The sequence below is a fragment of the Mobula birostris genome, chromosome 24 (genome assembly GCF_030028105.1).
Source record: "Mobula birostris isolate sMobBir1 chromosome 24, sMobBir1.hap1, whole genome shotgun sequence".
In the NCBI taxonomy this organism is placed as follows: Eukaryota; Metazoa; Chordata; class Chondrichthyes; order Myliobatiformes; family Myliobatidae; genus Mobula; species Mobula birostris.
In genome coordinates this window covers 5,888,452-5,909,403 of record NC_092393.1, presented here as the reverse complement: position 1 = coordinate 5,909,403, position 20,952 = coordinate 5,888,452, and the positions used below count along the sequence as shown (strand labels likewise).

General features: G+C 43.4%; 1 protein-coding gene across 1 annotated transcript in view; it reads left to right on the top strand.

Moving 5' to 3' along the window:
- The window catches only part of LOC140187244 (uncharacterized), a 191,070-nt gene that overhangs the window by 87,600 nt on the left and 82,518 nt on the right, over positions 1-20,952 (top strand). Inside the window, exons 6-8 of the mRNA XM_072242361.1 lie at positions 3,113-3,171; positions 7,362-7,397; positions 10,338-10,390. Of these exons, the coding sequence (XP_072098462.1) occupies positions 3,113-3,171; positions 7,362-7,397; positions 10,338-10,390 (148 nt within the window). The remainder of the gene's footprint in view (positions 1-3,112; positions 3,172-7,361; positions 7,398-10,337; positions 10,391-20,952) is intronic.

The following is a 20,952-nucleotide window of genomic DNA, read 5'->3' as shown; positions in this document are numbered from 1 at the left end:
CTGGAAGTTGCATGTTCTCCCTGTGTGTGTACTGTGTATATACTGTGTGTGTACTGTGTATACTCTGTGTATATTGTGTGTATGCTGTCTGGCTGGAGGTTGCATGTTCTCCCTGTGTGTATACTGTGTGTGTACTGTGTATACTCTGTGTATATTGTGTGTATGCTGTCTGGCTGGAGGTTGCATGTTCTCCCTGTGTGTATACTGTGTGTGTACTGTGTATACTCTGTGTATATTGTGTGTATGCTGTCTGGCTGGAGGTTGCATGTTCTCCCTGTGTGTATACTGTGTTTTCTCCCACATGCCAAAGATGGGCGAGTTGGTCGGTTAATTGGGTCATGTAAATCAAGTCTAATGTGTAGGCAAGTGGTCAAATGCGGGGTAGGGGAATAAAGTGTGATTAGTGTAAAAGTGTTTGACTGGCATCTAATGATTAATGCAGACTCAGTGAGCCTGTTTCTGTGCGGCAATACTCCCTGAAATGGTCTATAGAATAGAACAATGATTGAAATGTGAAAGAGGTTGGTAAGGTAAAATATTTATGGAACGGGTTCTGCAGCTTGACAAATGGAGTGGTTATGGAGTTGGGTGGGGAATTCCAGAAATGGATGTAGGGTTTATAAGGTTGAACGGTTCATGAGATAACATAGACGTTATGGGATGATGGAGAAGTTTGAGGCAAGGGAGAGTGATCAGAATAAAGTGTTTGTGTGGGGCGGGCTGGCATTTAAATAATAAACACAGGAGGTGCTGAGTTGAAGTTTTGAACTGTTTAAAAAGGAACATCATTCACATTTTCCATCAGTAAAAGTCTGAGCATTAACAAACATTTTAGCAAAATATTTGTCTCCCAGAAAATTAATTGATGCTTCACTCAAATATTAGAAATTTCTGGATTTTGGGGGAATTGCACACGAGTTTCTGACTTCCCAGAATGCCCCTCTAACTGTGGTGAACACAAAAGGAGCTGCAGCTTGTGGGACATGTCTAGCCTGTGAGATGGATCTGCCTTGAGTCTCAGCCCAGTACATCATCTGCTTACTTTTTTCTATAAGTGCTGTCTGGCTTGCTGAGTTCCTCCAGCATTTTGTGTGAATTTCCAGCATCTGCAGAATTTTTCTTGTTTGTTATTCCACTTCTGTCCTTACTGACCACTTGTCATGTTAGCCATTCAGTTAATAGCCTTGTCAGCAGTCCCTGAGAAGCATTCAGACAGCCCCAACTCCTGAAAAGAAATGGCTACGATGTCACCCATCAACATCACAAGGAAACTGGGAGCAGTGCTGTGGAAACTATGGGATACAAGCTGGAAATTTACCTCTACAGTCATCCCTAGTATTGACCAGAGCTACATACTATCAAACTTCCCAAACCCTGCGATCAATAAGGAGCACTGATGTAAAGACCTGTGCCGATGGGAGATGGATGTACTGTACAGTATATAGATAGATAGATATACTTTATTAATCCCGAGGGAAATTTGGTTTCGTTACAGCCGCACCAACCAAGAATAGAGCGTAAATATAGCAATACAAAAACCCCAACAATCAAACAACAAAATGCAAACTATGCCGGATGGAGAATAAGTCCAGGACCAGTCTATTGGCTCAGGGTGTCTGAACCTGCACGGGAGGAGCTGCACATTTGATGGCCACAGGCAGGAACGACCTCCCGTGCCGCCAAGTGTTGTATCACAGTGGAATGTGGCCAAAGTCCAACAGTAAAAAGTTCAATATCCAGTCTGCAAACACTGGATCGTAATATACCCCAGATTGCACCGTCCGTTGTTAGCCAGAACAGTAAGCACCCAACTCCTTTACGCTTACCGCTCTCAGTGCACTTCCGGTCAGCCGGAACGGTATTACCCACCAAACTCCTCTTCTCTAAAAGTCTCTGTTGTCTCGACCCGGTCCTCTTTCCTCGGCTTTGTGATCCCCCTCTGTGTGTTTTCCTCCGGATTTCAGCAGGGGTGTCCACTGCTCTGTTTGCTTAGCCAGCCGGTCTTTGCTGGTCCGTGGAATACACAATGCGACCTTGCTTCTGTCCCGCATGTCGGGATGTAACCATTTCCAACGCTAAAGAAAACACAAATAAAACTCTCTCTACCGGCATGTTAGAGAGGGTGCAGCTTCGACGTGTTACCGTGAGAAAAAAAAATACAAAAAATAACGTAAATTAAAAAGTAAGAAGAAGAAAGTAAGAATAGATCGGAACGGCTGTACCAGGCTGCATGCACGACCGGTGCATGCGCACTAAAATATACAGATTATTCACTGTATAACACCAAAGTGGGGATAGGTATGTTGCTGTATGGTTCTGGTGAATGGATCTGTCACTGTACAATACTGGTGGGGTCAGGTGTGTCACTGTATTACACAGGGATATGGTACTGGTGGGGACGGGTCTGGCACTGTTAACACTGAGGTATGGTATTGATGGTGGAGTGAGTCTGTCGCTATATAACACTGGGGTATGATACTGGTGGGGACGGGTCTGTCACTGTACAAGCCCAATGGGTTGCAAGATACTTTGAATTATTATTTCTGACATAAATTTTCTCCTGGTTGTTTTCTTGTTGGATAAGGTCATATGTCTATGAATGTGAAGTACAATATTTATTGGGAGTGGAGGGGAGGAAGTATCTCCAACCTCCTGACAAGCATGTGAGAAATGATTTTTTTCGAGGCAAAGTGCAAATAGCTCAGCTTCTGTATTCTTGTGTATGGCTTAAACCAAATAAAATCTGTTTCCCCTCAGTATTCCCCTGAAGTGGCTTGGATTGTAACACTGTGACCCTCTCATGTATAAAGTTGTTCCATTCTGCACTATGAATTTTTGACATGACAAGTGTTGAAACGTGCACTCCACTCCCTGTTCATTAAAAATAGTATTGACCTGAGCTGCACAGCTGGTGAGTTATTGATGGGTATCCCTAATTGTATTAACAAGCACCCTGTCTGAAAGCCATTGATTGGGAAGGTAAGCATCCCATGGTGATCTTCAGGGCAGGTGCATTCAATACAAATCTCCCCAGGTTTGGTGCAGTGCTCTGTCATTACCCAGCCTGACCCATATACATCTCCATTCACCCTTGTCTCTTTATTTTATGCAGAACCTTTCCTCTCACTACTGCTGGTCTTGTCACAGATGAACTTCACCCTTGACCTAGAGGTTAGTGTTGATATGTTGGATAATCACAACTGGTGTTTTCTTGATCAGCACTCTGGTTGTTCATCCAAAACTTTGAGCTCATCTTCCATTTTGTGACCCAAGCTGTGTTGCGTTTCAGAAAGACTAGTAGAGTGATTAATGCTTTCTGTTAATAAATAGACACAATTGCAATACCATGGGCTGATTAACCATTTGATAGGACAGTCTGAAGAGGAGATTCCACAAACGCCAGTTGGTGTGCTTGCCCTTCATCCCAATGAAATGGACATTCTTAGGATGGGAGAAAGGTGACCACTGAGGTGATATAAGTAATGTTGAGACCCTGAGCTTTTAAAACCATATCAGTGATTTTGGATGAGGGAGTCAAGCAGGATCTATCCAAGTTTGCCTGAAAGAAAGCTAGGTGGTCTTGTGGTCTGTTAGGATAGTGCAAAGGGGCTTCTGGGAGAGACAGGTAGATTACATGAAAGGACGAGATAAAATGATGTGGGAAAAAATGCAAGGTCATCCACTTTGATGGGAAAAATAAAAATGCTTATTTTTAGAAATGGTAAAAATTTGGAAAGTATTAGGTTTCAAAGGGACCTGAGTATCTTTGCATGTGAATCATTGAAGCTTAATGTTTAGTACTTTAAGCAATTAGGAAGGCAAGCAGTTGTATGATTTGAGTTACAAGATTATAAAATTATGAAGGGCAATAGATGTGGAGGCTAGTCGGCAGCTTTCCCCATAGTAGGAGTCTTACATAACGTACTACAGCATGGAAACAGGCTGGTTAGCTCACCATTTCTTACCAGTGGATACCATCCTTATTAGACCCAGTCTTCAGCATCTGGCCCATAGCCTTCAATGCCTGGACATTTCTTAAATACTGTCCATGGTTTTGCTTCCACCATACTCCCTGACATTTTATTCCACCTAGTTACCACTCTCTGGGTGAAAAAGGCCTGAAATCTCTTACTCTTTACACTAAATCTATATCCTCTACTACTATTCACCTTTGACAAGGGAAAAAGTTAACTCCAGTTTTTCCTATCTATACCCCTTTATTCATTTCCAAAGATGATGCCTGACTTGCTGAGTTCCTCCAGCACTTGTGTGTGTGTGTGTGTGTGTATATATATATATACACACTTATAAACCTCAATCGCTTAACTGATCGCATTCCAAGGAAACAGAACTAGCCTCTCCGGTCTCAAGTCAACCATAGTTGGAATATTGTATTCAGTTCTGGTCACATTGTTATATGAAGGATGTGGAAGCTTTAGAGAGGATGCAGAGGAGATTTACCAGGATGCAGCTTGCATTACAGGGCAGGTTTTATGAAGATATGTTGAGCAAGCTAGGGCTTTTTTCTTTGGAACGAAGGAGGATGAGAGGTGACTTGATAGAGGTGTACAAGATGATAAGAGGCATAAACTCAGTGAATAGCTGGAGACTTTTCCCCAGGGTGGAAATAGCTAATACAAGGGCATAATTTTAATGTAACTGGAGGAAAGTATAGCCGGCTGGTGGCGTAGTGGCATCAGCGCCAGACTTCGGAGCGAAGGCTCCTGAGTTCGAATCCAGCCGGCTCCCTTGCATCCGTGCTGGGTTGAGTGTCGAGCTAGCAACTTAGCCTTGTAAAAATAAAAAAGCTTGCTAAAAAAAAAAAAAAAACGCCTTCAAAGACGGCGTCCCGATGACTCCACTCGGAGTTAAGGGCTTTCTTCTTCTTCTTCTTCTGGAGGAAGGTATAGTATGTCAGAATTAACTTTTTTACACAAAGGGGTGGGTGGCTGAAATGTCCTACCAGAGTGGTAGAGGCAGATACATTAGGGACATTTAAAAAACACCTGGATAGGCCCATGGATGATTAAAAAAAAAAAGGAGGGTTATGTTAGAGGTAAGAATTGGGTAGGAGGTTAGGTTTAAAAGGTCAGCACAACATCATGGGCCAAAGGGCCCATACTGTGTAGTAATGTTCTGTATTTTCACCATAGCTGAAACACTATCCCATGTAGCATCCTGGTAAATCACATGTGTCTCAAACTAGAGGACCAAGATTTAAATGCATCAGAGACAGATTTTTTTCATCCAAAGGACAGTTAGAATCTGGAGTGCACAATATGAGAGGTAGTGGAAACAGGCACTCTTTCACCATTTAAGTTGGTATCTAGATGAGCACTTGAATTGTCAAGCATATGCCAGAGGTTGGTAAATGGGATTAGTACCAATGAATACATGGAAATGGTGGGCCACAGGGCCTGATTCTATGCTGCATGACGCCCTCTAACCTGTCACTTGTAAAAATGTCACTCCTTTTTCTCAGTTCCTCCAACTCTGTCGCATCTGTTCCCAGGATGAGGCATTCCTTTCCAGAATATCAGATATGAACTCCTCCTTCAAAGAACAGGGTTTCCCTTCTTCCACCATCCCAGACATCCACCTTCAGCTCCATCTTCCTGCCACATTAACAGTGATAGAGTTCCTCTCGTCCTTGCCTATCACCCCGTGAGCCTCTACATCCAGCACATCATTTCCACAACTTCTGCCATCTTCAATGGGATCCTACCACCAAATGCATCATTATCTCCACCTCCTTCTGCGTTCCACAGATCACTCTGTCCATAATTCCCTGGTTCATTCATCCCTCCCCCCACTGATCTTCCTCCTGGCAGTTATCCCTACAAGTAGCTCAAGTGCTACACCTGCCCGTTCACCTCCTCCCTCACCTCAGTTCAGGGCCCCAAACAGTTCTTCCAGACGAGGCAACTCTTCACCTGCGAATCTCTTGGGCTCTCCGTGCTCCCGGTGCAGCCTCTGCTACATCGGTGAAACCCAGCGTAGATTCGGGGACCTCCAGTTTGTTGAGTACCTTTGCTCCATTAACAAAAGGCAGGATTTCGCCGTGGCTAACCATTTTAATTCCAGTCCCCTTTCCCATTCCGACATGTTAGTCCGTGATCTCCACTGCTGCCAAGATGAGGTCACTCTCCGGTTGGAAGAGCAACACCTTATATTCTGTCTGGGTAGCTTGCAACCTGTTAGCATGAATATCAATGTCTGTAACTTCTGGTAATTTCTCCCCCTCTTCCTTTTCTCCTTCTTCCATTCTGGTGCCCCTCTTACCTCTCCTCACCTGCACATCTCTTCCACCTGGTGCCCTTCCTTCTTCCCTTTCTCCCACGGTACACTCTCCTCTCCTGTCAGATTCCTTCTTCAGCCCTTTACCTTTTCCACCTCTCACCTCTGAGCTTCTTACTTCATTTGTCCTATCCCACCTACCTACCTTACCCCTCACCTGGCTTCACCTATCACCTTCTAGCTTGTACTCCTCCTCTCCCACCTTCTTTATCCAGCTTCTTCTCCCTTCCTTTCCAGTCCTGATGAAAAGTCTTGGCCTGATACATCGACTGTTTATTCCTCCCTCTGGATGTTGCCTGACATGCAGTTTTCCTGCAGCATTTTGTGTGCATTACTGTCTGGAAAATGATGTCCTGCTCCAACTGTACAGGTCCTAGCTGAGTCCACACCTGTGCTCTGGTCTCCCTACATAAGGAGTAATATAGCTGTCATAGAGTGGTGCCCTGAAGGTTCACCAGATTGATTCTTGGGATGGGGAGTTTGACCCTTGAAAAGAGATTAAGCAGACAGGGTCTGTATTCTATTCAGTTTAGAAAGCTGAGAGTTGATTGCAATGAAACAACTCCATTAACAGAGTAGTGCATGGATTCTAGATGGTAAGAATTTTATTTCCAAGGAGGCACAGTGATGGAGTTAGTGCAGCTTCCCCTCAGCTCCAGGGTTGAATAGGCAAGGCATAAAATATATATTGGTTGAATATAGTTGAGTGTAGCTGTACGAAAATATCAGCATGACCGTGGTGAGCTCAAGGGCCCATTTTTATGCAACGTAACTCTGTTTTTCTCTCCACAGATGTTGCCTGACCCTCTGAGTATTTTCAGTATTTTCTGTTTTAATTTGTATGTAAAGTAAATATACTGCAATAAAGGCTTTGAATCTCAAAGGAATGCTTAATATGTAGCAGTTTCCATTTTCAGGCTGTTCTAATCTTTCAATTGCAACTTGTGCTAATTGGTTCCAAATAAAAACTGGACGGAGATTGTCAAACTAATTCTATGTCAGGAACTAACACAAAATTGCTAAAGTCTATGCTTCTGTATTAATATGATACCTCTTCTCTTTAGAACAGCAGTTTTCTGGATGAGAGCTGGCTCCTTCCAGTAAGTATTTCAAATATATAATCAGAGAGAATGGTTGACAGCCTGCCCCTTTCATTGCAGGAGATTTACGTGGAATGATGTAGAATGTACAGCCGAGAAATGGGCAGCTGCTCCAACTTTCTTTACCAACATTTGTATTGCTCACGTTCCTCTTTGCAATGATATCAAAGCATCTACAGTACAGAAACTTATCCAGTGAAACTAATAAACAAGTTGTAGTTGTGTATTTAATGTTTTGGTAGAATTTGAGTACTATTGTAAATATATTGTTGGAGTAAGCACTCTTGTCATTTAAATAATTCATTGCAAGTTATATATACAAAACTACATTAATTGCATACGTCATCACGCTACCCTGTGATACATGCACATCTTGGTTAAAGTAAACCCAAAGTTAGACCCACATTCCTAGGCTCCCATGTTGTCCTTTGAATTAGTTTAATGTTTCAAAGTTACCAAACTTAACAGTAGTGGTGCTGGGCCAACAAGTTTCCACCATATCCATACTGAATTTACTGGTGATCATTTTGTGTCATTTGGTCTTGCTTTGGGTCCCATCTTTACATCAATCAGTTCAAACACGTCCACCTTCCCAACACTAGTCTGTTCAGCCTTATCTGTAATTATAATCTCAATTCTGGTATCTTCCTTCTAAATCACTTGACACAATTGGTTTCTCTACGATGAAACCAGACTCTGTAGTGGTGTGCTTCTTGATTTTGCCCCCTATTTTCTCCACTTTTGTTAAATCAGAGGTTCACAATCACAAGAAAAGTATAGGTCCCTGTATCTGGTAATTAGACAGGGAATGTCAGCAGGGATATTTAGCATGGAGAGCACCAGAGGCAGCCAATATTTGGCCATTTTCCAACATCCAAAACCATTTTAAAAATCAAGAATATACAGGAGCAGGAAATCAGAAATAAAAGCCCAAAAACTGCTGAAAATACTCTGTATGTCAGGCAACATCTGTGAAGGAAGAAATAGTTAGGTCAACAACTATAAGTTATAGTGAATGGTCATTGATTTAAAGCAGGGATTCATAACTTGGGTAGGCCCCTTGAGGGTCCATAGATACATTCAGGGGATCTGGGAAAAAAATTACATCTTTATTTTTACTAACCTCTAACTGAAATTTAGCATTTCCTTCCATTATGAATGTAAACAACAAACTACAGTAGTATTAGCAGTACCTGTGACTTTGTCACCAGTAAAAATCAGCCATTTTCATATCAAGTTACAGTTGTTACAAATATCTCAAAATATCATTCGTGGCATGCTCATTGCTACTTGTTATATAATGCATTAATAAAGAAGCACATATATAATTAGTATATCACATTTTAAAATGTATTGATAACTATATTTCAATATAATTGGTGTCTTTTGTAAACCAATGTACTTTATATATTTAAATACATTATTCTGAGAAGGGGTCCATAGGCTTCACCGGTCCATGGTTAAGAAATCCTTGATCCAGAGTATTGACTCTGTTTCTCTGCTTGACTTGCTCAGGGTTTGAAGCATATTTTAGCTTTAATCCAATACCATTTAATTTCTAGCAGCAGTCATTGTTTTGGCAGATTGGAGAAAAGGCGATGAGAACAATTGTGGTATCCCTAAGACTGTGAATTTCTGCTTTGTATATCCATAGGCTTCAAAGTTCAGAAAGTTCAAAGTAAATTTATTATGAAAGTACATACGAGGAGTGATTGATAAGTTCGTGGCCTGGGGTAGACGGGATCAATTTTAGAAAACCTAGCACATTTATTTTTCAACATAGTCCCCTCCTACATTTACACACTTAGTCCAGCGGTCGTGGAGCCATACGGACCTTGGACCTCCAGAAAGTGTCCATAGCAGGGGTGATTGATAAGTTTGTGGCCTAAGGTAGAAGGAGATGAGTTATACGGCTCTCGTTACATGCACTTGCAGTTCAACTCTTTGAGTGATTATGCAGAAAGTGTGAAGTTAATAACTCATCTCCTTCTACCTTAGGCCACGAACTTATCAATCACCGGTGATGAGCTTAGCCTCATTGTCATAAGTGTAAAGTGAGTAGAGCAGGGGGCTAAGCACACAGCCTTGAGGTGCACCTGTGCTGATGGAGATCGTGGAGATGTTGCTGCCAATCTGAACTGACTGGGGTCTGCAAGTGAGGAAATCGAGGCTCCAGTTGAGGTCTAGGTCTTGAAGTTTATTGATTAGTTTTGAGGGGATGATAGTATTGATTTGTAGTGAGTGAAGAGCATCCTGATGTTCACTGTCCAGATGTTTCACCATTGAGTGAAGAGCCAGTGAAATGGTAACTGCTGTTCACCTGTTGTCCCAATAGGCAAATTGGAGCAGATCCAAGTCACTTCTCGGGTAGATACTGTACGTTTCATCACCAACCTTTAAAAGCACTTCATCACAGTGAATGTAAGGGCTACTAGATGATAGTCACTGAGGCACGTTGCTACTTTCGTCATGGGCATCGGTATAATTGAAGCCTGTTTGAAGGAGTGGGCACTTCAGACTGCCGAAGTGAGGGGTTAAAGGTGAACACTCCAGCAGTTGATCAGCACAGGCCCTTAGTACTTGGCTTCTCACCATTACAGCCAAAATGTACCTCATTTTTTTCATTTACATTAACTCTTAAGAGACCCAGAGAGTGAAGATTAATTTGTTTCTTGCTATCCCATGTGCTCAATCTAACTACTATGTAGTAAGCTGTTTAGGAGAATATTAAATAAAGTTAGCTGATGATATGAAGTGGGAGCAAGTGTGCTGTATCTCTTTGTTACTTTCCTTTTCCTTTAATTGCATTTCTACTACACACTAAAAGTCAAAATCTATTTGACCTAATTATTCTTCCTGAAGAATATTTGGGAGCAGAGAAGCACATTGCACTGTGTACTTCCCAGGAGAGTAATCTAACACGGACTTGTTCTCACATAGGTGTGTGAAATGTATAACACTGTCCCTTGCCGGGAGCTGGGAATGGTGCTCAGGTAAGATGTCATTTTGAATTAGAAGCCTCACCAAGAAAGTTGATTTGATTTACTTGTACATTGCAGTGGAACTATCTGCCGTGTGAGCACAGTTATCACTTCAGTATGTCAATATATGCTTCCATTTTATCTGTAGATAGCAATTCTTTCAGGGGTAACTTTCTATGAGCTATCATCACCCTCTGCTATATCACACAGGCTTAAAGGAGAGTACCAAATATGTGTGCTTGATTAAACTGGTCATGCCAGCACATTTGACAAATAGATAAGACGTAGAAGCTGAATTAGGCCATTTGGCCAATCTAGTCTGCTCTGCGTTCCATCAATGGTTCATTTATTATCCCTCTCGACTGCATTCTCCTGCCTTCTCCCTATAACCTTTGACGTCCTTACTAATCAAGAACTATCATCTTCTGTTTTAATTGTACCAAATGACTTAGCCTCCACAGCCATCTGTGGCAATAAATTCCAAAAATTCACCATCCTCTGGCTAAGGAAATACCTCATCTCTGTGCTAAAGGAACATCCTTTTATTTTGAGGCTGGCCTGTTTGGACCTTTACTCTCCCACCACAGGAAACATCCTCCCCATGTCCACCCCATCTAGGTCTTTCAATATTCGATAGCTTTCAAAGAGATTCCCCTCCCCCCCATTCTTTTAAGCTGCAGCGAGTACAGGCCCAGAGCTATCAAACACTCCTCGTATGTCAACCCATTCACTGTAAGGATCATTCTCATGAATCTCCTCTGGACCCTCGCCAATGCCAGCACATGCTTCCGTAGATAACAGACCCAGAACTGGCCAAAGTAATCCAAGTGCAGTCTGACCAATGCCTTATTAAGCCTCGGCATTTATCCTTTTATATTCTGATACTTGCCAATAATTCCGCCTCTCACGCCTGTGCACCATCCTGGACAAGGCAGTCTGCTTAATTGCCACCTAATCCATTATACTGAATATTCATCCCTCAGTACTAGAGCACTATGGTTGCTGTGTCTAGCATCTGCAAAATGCATTACAATTACTCACCTAGGCTAGTCCAACCACACCTCTGAAGTCCTCAACCTCTGCCACCAAGAAGGGTAAGGGCAGCATTGGGCACATTGGAACACCTTTACATGTGGCATAAGTTTATTGCTGCACATCAGCCAGGTACTGTAAAGTAGGGAGCATCTTGTTGTGGGGATGCTTTTCAGCAGCAGGGATGGCAAATTTGGTCAGCATTGATGGGAAGATGATTGTTGCTAAATTTAGAGAGATTCTGGATAAAACCTGCTAGACTTTGCCAGAAAGCTTGAGCTGGGAGGGAAGCTGGTGATTCAGCAGGACAACGAACCAAAGCACACTGCCAGAGCAGCAATGGAAAATCTCCAGATGAAGAAAATTGATGTCCTTGAGTGATCCAGTTGGAGTCCTGACCTTACACCAATTGAACATCTGTGCAAGGCATCAAGACTGCTGTCCACTGCCACTTCCCAGCTAACCTGGCACAGCTTGAGCAATTTTCCCAAGCAGAAATATGCAAATCTTGCTCTATGACATTGTGCAAAGCTAATAGAGACTTATCCAAAAAGACTACTGGTTGTAATAGTTGTGAGAGGTGGTTCAGCTAAGTCCTGAGCAAAGGGATAAATACTTTTGAATTGCTGACATTTCAGTTTTTGAATTTTTAGATTTTTATGCTTTACAGTTTTCCCTGTTTTTAGGCTCCACAGTGGGGGGGGGGGGGTGGAAATGAGCATGTGATTCACAATTAAAAATTCTCAGTTAAATTGATGAAAATCCCTGGTTGTAGTACCTGGTTGTGTGAACAAAGGGTTGGGGCTGAGTACTTTTACAAGGCACTGTATCATTGTACAGCCTCATCTTCTCACAGAGAATTGGAACTGGAGAATCCGTGGCAGCCTATAAGCTGCCAATGAGTGTTGTGTCATTGAATGACCATTGACAGTTCCACATCAGATAGTGTCATATGAAAATGTTTCTGTTTCTGGAGCCACGCCTCTAGAGGACAACAAACTGGTCAGAGCAACAGTTCTCTGAAGGTAACCTACACATTCAGAATGGCTGCTGAAACTAATTCTGTCCAGTTTGGCACAAGGTGTTGGACCACTTTGCAGACCTTTGACGGAACCATTTTGAATCATGTTTTCTGGGCTTAGAGTGGTGATGATTTTGGGATGAAACTGGACTTCTGGGGTTATCTCAGTGCCAGATAGATTTAACAAACCATACTCTCATTTTAGACCTTGAACCTTTAAGCATTCTAGTGGCTACCTTGCTCAGTGATTGTAATGGAGTTGTACAGCACAGAAACAGACCTTTGCACACCATGTCAATGCTATTAACTCTCACCAATCCAAATTAAATCTGTAGCCTCCTATGCCTTGCTGATTCAGGTTACTGATTAGCTGTGTTTTTAATGTCATGAGATCATAATGTCATGTACTTACACCTCTTTGAGGCAGCAGGACCAGTTCTCCAACATTAAAACATCCCCATAAAATGCTAATCCTCCCATCTCTCACCTTTAAATTTATGCCACTTTGTGTTAGACAAACCTACCAAAGGACAGGATTTTTACTATCCACCTTAGCTATTCCTGATGTATACCTCTATGAGGTCATTTCTGGTGTCGACCACTCCAGGCAAAAAAGCAAACATGTTTGGTGTTTCCTACTAACTGAAATGCTTCAATCCAGGCAACATCCTTTTGAATCTCCTCATACAGCTGTAACATGTTCTTGTGCTCTGTGCTGATGAAGGCAAACATCCTGTATGTCCGTGTCTAATCAAAGCACCCCGTGCGTCCGTGTCTAATCAAAGCACCCCGTGCGTCCGTGTCTAATCAAAGCACCCCGTGCGTCCGTGTCTAATCAAAGCACCCCATGCGTCCGTGTCTAATCAAAGCATCCCGTATGTCCATGTCTAATCAAAGCACCCCCTGCGTCCGTGTCTAATCAAAGCATCCGGTATGTCCATGTCTAATCAAAGCATCCCGTGCGTCCATGTCTAATCAAAGCATCCCGTGCGTCCATGTCTAATCAAAGCATCCCATGCGTCCATGTCTAATCAAAGCATCCCGTATGTTCATGTCTAATCAAAGCATCCGGTATGTCCATGTCTAATCAAAGCACCCCGTATGTTCCATATGGGGGTCTTTTCTGGTTGGCTGCCGGTGACTAGTGGTGTTCCTCAGGGGTCAGTATTGGGACCACCACTTTTCACATTGTTTGTCAATGATTTGGATAATGGAATTGATGGCTTTGAGGCTAAATTTGCAAATGGTACAAAGATAATGTAGGGGTAGGTAGTGCTGAGAAAGCAATGCGATTGCAGCAGGACTTAGAAAGTAGAAGAATAGGCAAAAAAGTGGCAGATGGAATAGAGTGTTGGAAAATGTATGATAATGCATTTTTGTAAAAGGAGCAATAGTGTGGATTATTATTTAAATGGGGAGAAGGTTCACACATCAGAGGTGCAGAGGGACTTGGGAGTCTTCATGCAAGATTCCCAGAAGGTTAATTTACAGTTTGAGTCTGTGGTGAAGAAGGCAAATGCAATGTTGGCATTTATTTCAAGGGGAATAAAATATAAAAGCAAGGAGATACAGTAATTCTGAGGCTTTATAAGACACTAGTTAGGCCATACTTAGAGTATTGTCAACAGTAATGAGCACCATAACTCAGAAAGGTTGTGTTATCATTGGAGAGTCCAGAGGAGGTTCACGAGGATTATTCCAGTAATGAAGGGGTTAATGTATGAGGAGCATTTGGCAGTTTTGGGCCTGTATTCACTGGAATTTAGAAGAATGCAGGGGATCTTATTGAAGCCTACCAAATGTTAGAAGGCTTAGATAGGGTGGATATGGAGAGGATGTTTCCCATGGTGGGCATATCAAGAACTAGAGGGTGCAGCCTCAAAATTGAGAAGCGACCTTTTAGAACAGAGGTAAGGAAGAATTTCTTTTAGCCAGAGAGTAGTGAATCTGTGGAATGCTCTGCCACAGACTGCGGTGGAGGTCAACTCTATGGTTATGTTTAAAGCGGAAGCTTATAGTTTCCTGATTGAACAGGGCATCAAAGGATATGATGAGAAGGCAGATGTATGGGTTGAGTGGGATCTGGGATCAGCCACTATGGAATGGCAGAGCAGACTCAAGGGGCTGAATGGCCTAATTCTGCTGCTATGTCTTATGGTCTTAACGTTTATGTCTAACCCAAGCATCCCATATGTCTATGTCTAATAAGTCAAAGTCAGCATGGTTTCTGTAAAGAGAAATCTTTCCTGACAAATCTGTTAGAGTTCTTCAAGGAAGCAGCAAGCAAGGTAGACAAAGGAGAGATTTCTCAATCTCTGGAGACAATCTATCTACTGATAACTCTATAAGCCCACTGATACTCACAGCTGCCTGGGCCCGCTTTTCAGCCTCTCACTTGTAAAGTTGCCTTTCCCTTCTCTCAGTTCTTCCATTTCTACCTCATCTGCTTCATTCAAGAACTAATGAAATGCCCTTCTTCAAAGTAAAGGGCTTCCCTTCCTCCACCATCAACACTGCCCTCACCCGCATCTCTTTCATTTCGTGCACGTCTGCCCTCACCCCATCCTCTCGCCACCACACCAGGTAGAGGGTTCCCCTTGTCCCCACCTACTACCCCATCAGTCACCACGTCCAGCACATAATTCTCTAGCTTCCGCCATCATCAACGGGATCCGACAACCAAGCATATCATTTCCTCCCCCACCCCCCACTTAACATTTTCCACAGGGATCACTCCCTATGCAACTTCCTTGTCCATTTGTCCCTACCCTTGGTCTCCCTCCTGGTACTATGCTTGCAAGCAGAACAAGTGCCATACCTGCCCCTACACCACCTCCCTCACTACCATTCAGAGCCCAATACAGTCCTTCCAGGTGAGGCATCACTTCACCTGTGAGTCTGTTGGGATCATCTACTGCATCTGGTGCTTCTGGTGTGGCCTCCTGTATATCGGTGAGACCCAATGTAGATTGGGAGACCGCTTTGTCGAGCACCTACGCTCCATCCGCCAGAAAAAATGGGACTCCTGGTAGCCACCCATTGCAATTCTACTTCCCATTCCCATTCAGACAAGTCAGTCCATGGCCTCCTCTACTGCGATGAGGCAACACTCAGGTTGGAGGAGCAACACCTTATATTCCATATGCATAAGCATCAATTTCTTGAACTTCTGGTAATTGCCTCCACCTCTTCACTATTCCCCTTTCCTGTTTCCTCCCTCTCAACTGATCTCCTTACCTGCCCGTCACTCTGGTGCTCCTCCCCCTTCCCTTTCTTCCATGGCCTCCTGTCCTCTCCTGTCGGATTCTCCCTCCTCTAGCCCTTTGTCTTTCACCAATCAACTTCCTAGCTCTTAAACTTCACCCTCTCTCCCCTCTTGGTTTCACCTATCACCTTGTACTTCTTCCTCCCCTCCCCCCACCATCTTATTCTGACCTCTCATCTTCCTTCCAGTTCCAATGAAGGGTCTCAGCCTGAAGCATTGACTGTTTGCTCATTTCCATTGATGCTGCCTGGCCTGCTGAGTTCCTCTAGCACTCTATGTGTGTTGCAACCAAATAATAGATCTTCTAGCACCAGATTGAGAGGTCAAATTTATAATTTTACTAGAAATTGCAACAAGAAATGCAGTACTCATTTCCATAAGACCATAAGATATAGGAGCAGAAGTAGGCCATTTGGCCTATCAAGTCTGCTCCTCCATTCAATCATGGGCTGATCCAATTCCTCCAGTCATCCCCACTCCCCTGCCTTCACCCCATACCCCTGGATGCCTGGCTAATCAAGAACCTGTCTATCTCTGCCTTAAAATGCATCCAATGACTTGGCCTCCACAGCCACTTGTAGCAACAAATTTCACAGATTTACCACCCTCTGACTAAAGTAATTTCTCCACATCTCAGTTGTAATTGGACATCCTTCAACCCTGAAGTCGTGCCCTCTTGTCTTGGACTCCCCTACCATGGGAAATAACTTTGCCATATCTAATCTGTTCAGGCCTTTTAACATTTGGAATGTTTCTATGAGATCCCCCCTCATTCTCCTGAACTCCAGGGAATACAGCCCAAGAGCTACCAGATGTTCCTCATACGGTAACCCTTTCATTCCTGGAATCTTTCTCGTGAATCCCCTCTGAACCCTCTCCAATGTCAGTATATCCTTTCTAAAATAAGGAGCCCAAAACAGCACACAATACTCCAAGTGTGGTCTCATGAGTGCCTTATAGAGCCTCAACATCACATCCCTGCTCTTATATTCTATACCTCTAGAAATGAATGCCAACATTGCATTTGCCTTCTTCACAACTGACTCAACCAGGAGGTTAACCTTTAGGGTATCCTGCACAGGAACTCTCAAGTCCCTTTGCATCTCTGCATTTTGAATTCTCTTCCCATCTAAATAATAATCTGCCCGTCTATTTCTTCCACCAAAGTGCATGACCATACACTTTCCAACATTGTATTTCATTTGCCACTTCTTTGCCCATTCCCCTAAACTACCTTAAGTCTCTCTGCAGGCTCTCTGTTTCCTCATCACTACCCACTTCTCCTCCTATCTTTGTATCATCGGCAAATTTAGCCACAAATCCTTTACTCCCATTATCCAAATCATTGACATACATCGTAAAAAGCAGCGGTCCCTACACCAACCTCTGTGGAACTCCACTGGTAACCGGCAGCCAGCCAGAATAGGATCCCTTTATTTCCACTCTCTGTTTTCTGCCAATCAACCAATGTTCCACCCATGCTAGTAACTTCCCTGTAATTCCATGGGATCTTATCTTGCTAAGCAGCCTCATGTGCAGCACCTCGTCAAAGGCCTTCTGAAAATCCAAGTACACTACGTCTACTGCATTTCCTTTGTCTACCCTGCTTGTAATTTCCTCAAAAAAATTGCAGTAGGTTAGTCGGGCAAGATTTCCCTTTCAGGAACCATGCTGGCTTTGGCCTCTCTTGTCATGTGACTCCAGGTACTCCGTAATCTCATCCCTAACAATCAATTTCAACAACTTCCCAACCACTGATGTCAGGCTAATAGGTCTACAGTTTCCTTTCTGCTGCCTCCCACCCTTCCTAAATAGCGGAGTAACATTTGCAATTTTCCAGTCATCCAGTACAATGCCAGAATCTATCGATTCTTGAAAGACTATTGTTAATGCCTGCACAATCTCTCCAGCTACTTCCTTCAGAACCCAAGGGTGCTTTACATCAGGTCCAGGAGATTTATCCACCCTCAGACCATTAAGCTTCCTGATCACCTTCTCAGTCGTAATTTTCACTGCACGTACTTCACTTCCCTGACACTCTTGAATGTCCGATACTACAGATGTCTTCCACTGTGAAGACTGATGCAAAACACGCATTCAGTTCCTCTGCGATCCCTGCATCTCTCATTACAATATCTCCAGCATCATTTTCTATTGGTCCTATATCTACCCTCAACTCTCTGTTACCCTAAGGGGTAACTTAAAAAAAGCTTTTAGTATCTTTGATATTAGTTGCCGGCTTCTTTTCATAATTCATCTTTTCCTTCCTAATGACTTTCTTAGTTTCCTTCTACAAGTTTTTAAAAACTTCCCAATCCTCAATCTTCCCACTAGCTTTGGTTTCCTTGTATGCCCTCTCTTTTGCTTTTACTTTTACTTTGACTCTAACTTCACTTGCCAGCCATGATAGTGTCCTCCTTCCATTCGAAAATTTCTTCTTATTTGGGATGTATCTATCTCGCACTTCCCTCGTTTTTCGCCGAAACTTCAGCCATTGCTGCTCTGCTGTCCTTCCTGCTAGTGTTTCTTTCCATTCAACCTTGGCCAGTTCCCCTCTCATGCCATTGTAATTTCCTTTATTCCACTGAAATACCAACACATTGGAATTTAGTTTCTCCTTCTCAAATTTCAAAGTGAACTCGATCATATTGTGATCACTGTTCCCCAAAGGTTCCTTAGCCTTAAGCTCTCTTATCACCTCTGGATCATTGCACAGCACCCAATCCAGCACAGCCAATCCCCTAGTGGGCTCAACAACAAGCTGTTCTAAAAAGCCATCCCTTAGACATTTTTCAAATTCTCTCTCTTGAGGTCCAGTCCTGGCCTGGTTTTCCCAATCCAGTTTCATGTTAAAATCCCCAATGGTTATCATGACATTTCCCTTTTGACACGCCTTTTCTATCTCCCTCTGTAATTTGTAATCCACATCCTAGCTGCTGTGTGGAGGCCTGTATACAACTGCCATTAGAGTCCTTTTACCCTTGTCATTTCTTAACTCAACCCATAGAGACTACACCTTCTGGTCCTATGTCATCCCCTTCTAATGATTTAATATTTCTTACATACAGGGCCACACCACACCCTCTGCCTACAAACCTATTTTTCTAATACACCGTATATCTTTGGATGTTCAGCTCCCAATGGTAGCCATCCTTTAGCCAAGTTTCAGAGATGGCCACAACGTCATACTTGCCAATCTGTAGCTGAATTTCAAGATCATCCATTTTATTTCTTATGCGTGCATTGAAATATAACATTTTGAGTCTAACATTTGTTGCTTTCTGTTTTAACTGTACCATGCCTCTATTGCTCTGTAACTCATCCCACTGGCTGTGATTATGCCTCATCTCCTGCCTGTCCTTTCTATCGTCTCTGTTGCATGCTATCTTTGATTTATTTTTGTTTTCCCCTTCCTCAGCCCTACCACTCCGGTTCCCATCCCCCTGCCAAATTAGGTTAAACCCTCCCTAACAGTTTTGTTAAACCTGCCTGCTAGGATATTGGTTCCCTTTGGGTTCAGGTGTAACCTGTCCTTTTTGTACGGGTCGTACCTCTCCCAGAAGATGCCCTAATGATCCAGGAACCCAAAGCCCCGCCCCCACACCAGCCTCTCCACCACGAATTAATATGTCTGATCATGCCATTCTTGTGCTCGTTAGCACTTGGCTAAGGCAGCAATCCTGAGATTACTACCCTGGAGTTCCTGCTTTTCTGCTTCCTAGCCAACTCCCTGAATTCTCTCTTCAGGACCTCCTCCCTTTTTCTACCTATATCATTGGTACCAACGTTTACCAAGACTTATGGCTGTTCACCCTCTCTCTTCAGAATGCTCTGCACCAGATCCAAGACATCCCGTACCCTGGTGCCTGGGAGGCAACACATCATGCGGCTATCTCTATCAGGCTGACAGAACCTCCTGTCTGTTCCCCTCACTATGGAATCCCCAATGACTACCGCGTTCCTCATTCTTCTCCCCCTTCTGCGCCACGGAACCAGGCTCAGTGCCAGAGACCCGATCACCATGGTCGTCCTCTGTCAGGTCATCCCCCTCAACAGCATCCAAAACGACGTAATGATTACTGAGGGGGATGGCCAAAAGGGGTGCTCTCTACTACCTGAGTTCTTCCCATCCCTTCCCTGACAGTCACCCACTTATGTAACTCCTGCAGCCTCGAGGTGACTAACTCCCTGTAGCTCCTATCTACCTATCTCCTGCTCACTCTCCCTGATAAGCTGTAGGTCATCAAGCCACAGCTCCAGATCCCCAACACGGTCTCTCAGGAGCTGCATCTCGGTGCACCTGATGCAGATGTGGCCATCTGGGAGACTGGGAGATTCCCAGGATTCCCACATCCGACACCCAGAGCAAAATACTAACCCTACAGACATGCCCTTTATTCCTCCAAAAATAAAAATGCAAGAAAAAAAAAATGAAGTCCACTTACCCACTTACCTCGCTGAAGCCCGAATGAGCCAAAGCCCTCCCAGTCTGCCTCAGACACTCTTTTGGTAATCTGATGGATTCCATTTTCTTGTAATTTTTCACAATGTTGTCCTGCCCTCATCTCTACCCTCATCGGTGCTTTGACATTTATAATTGTTATATGTTATGCTTTAATCTTTATAAAAATAGTGGTCCACCCTCAGCTAGATCATTGTGTTCAGTTCTAGCTGCTAGGATGTTATGGCATCAGAGTAGATCAGAAAAGGTTCATAAGAATGGGTCCTGAGATGAGAGGCTGGAGTTACAAGGATAGATTAAGGATGCAGGGACTGTTTTCTTTAGAACAGACTGAGGGGAAATCTGGTAGAGATAGGTACAATGCTGAGGGGGACCAGGCAATAGTGGGAGGCTGCTCCCATTGAGTAGAAGTTGAGGACATAGGTCATAGGTGGAAAGTAAAGGGAAGGGAGTTGATCGTGGAAGTGTGATGTAAGGATTTTTTTGAATGAAGTGTGGTTGGTGGTGGACATGGGTTCCATTATGGCATTTGAGAAAGAACTGGAGAAAACTTCGCAAAGCTACAGAGAAAGGGCCTAGTGTGGAACTAGAAGTTGTGCTGGTAAAGAGCTGATGTGAATATGAAAGCCCAAATTGTCCCTTTCTCTGCTGAAACTGTTCTGTGATTTGGTCCTATAATGGAAGTTGCAGTGTGGTGGTTCAAATCTGAACTTGAGGTAAAAAAAAACTACTTGTTGATTTTCGGTCACACTCTGTATGAGCCCTTGGTTAGAAGCTGTGCTCACTGACAATTG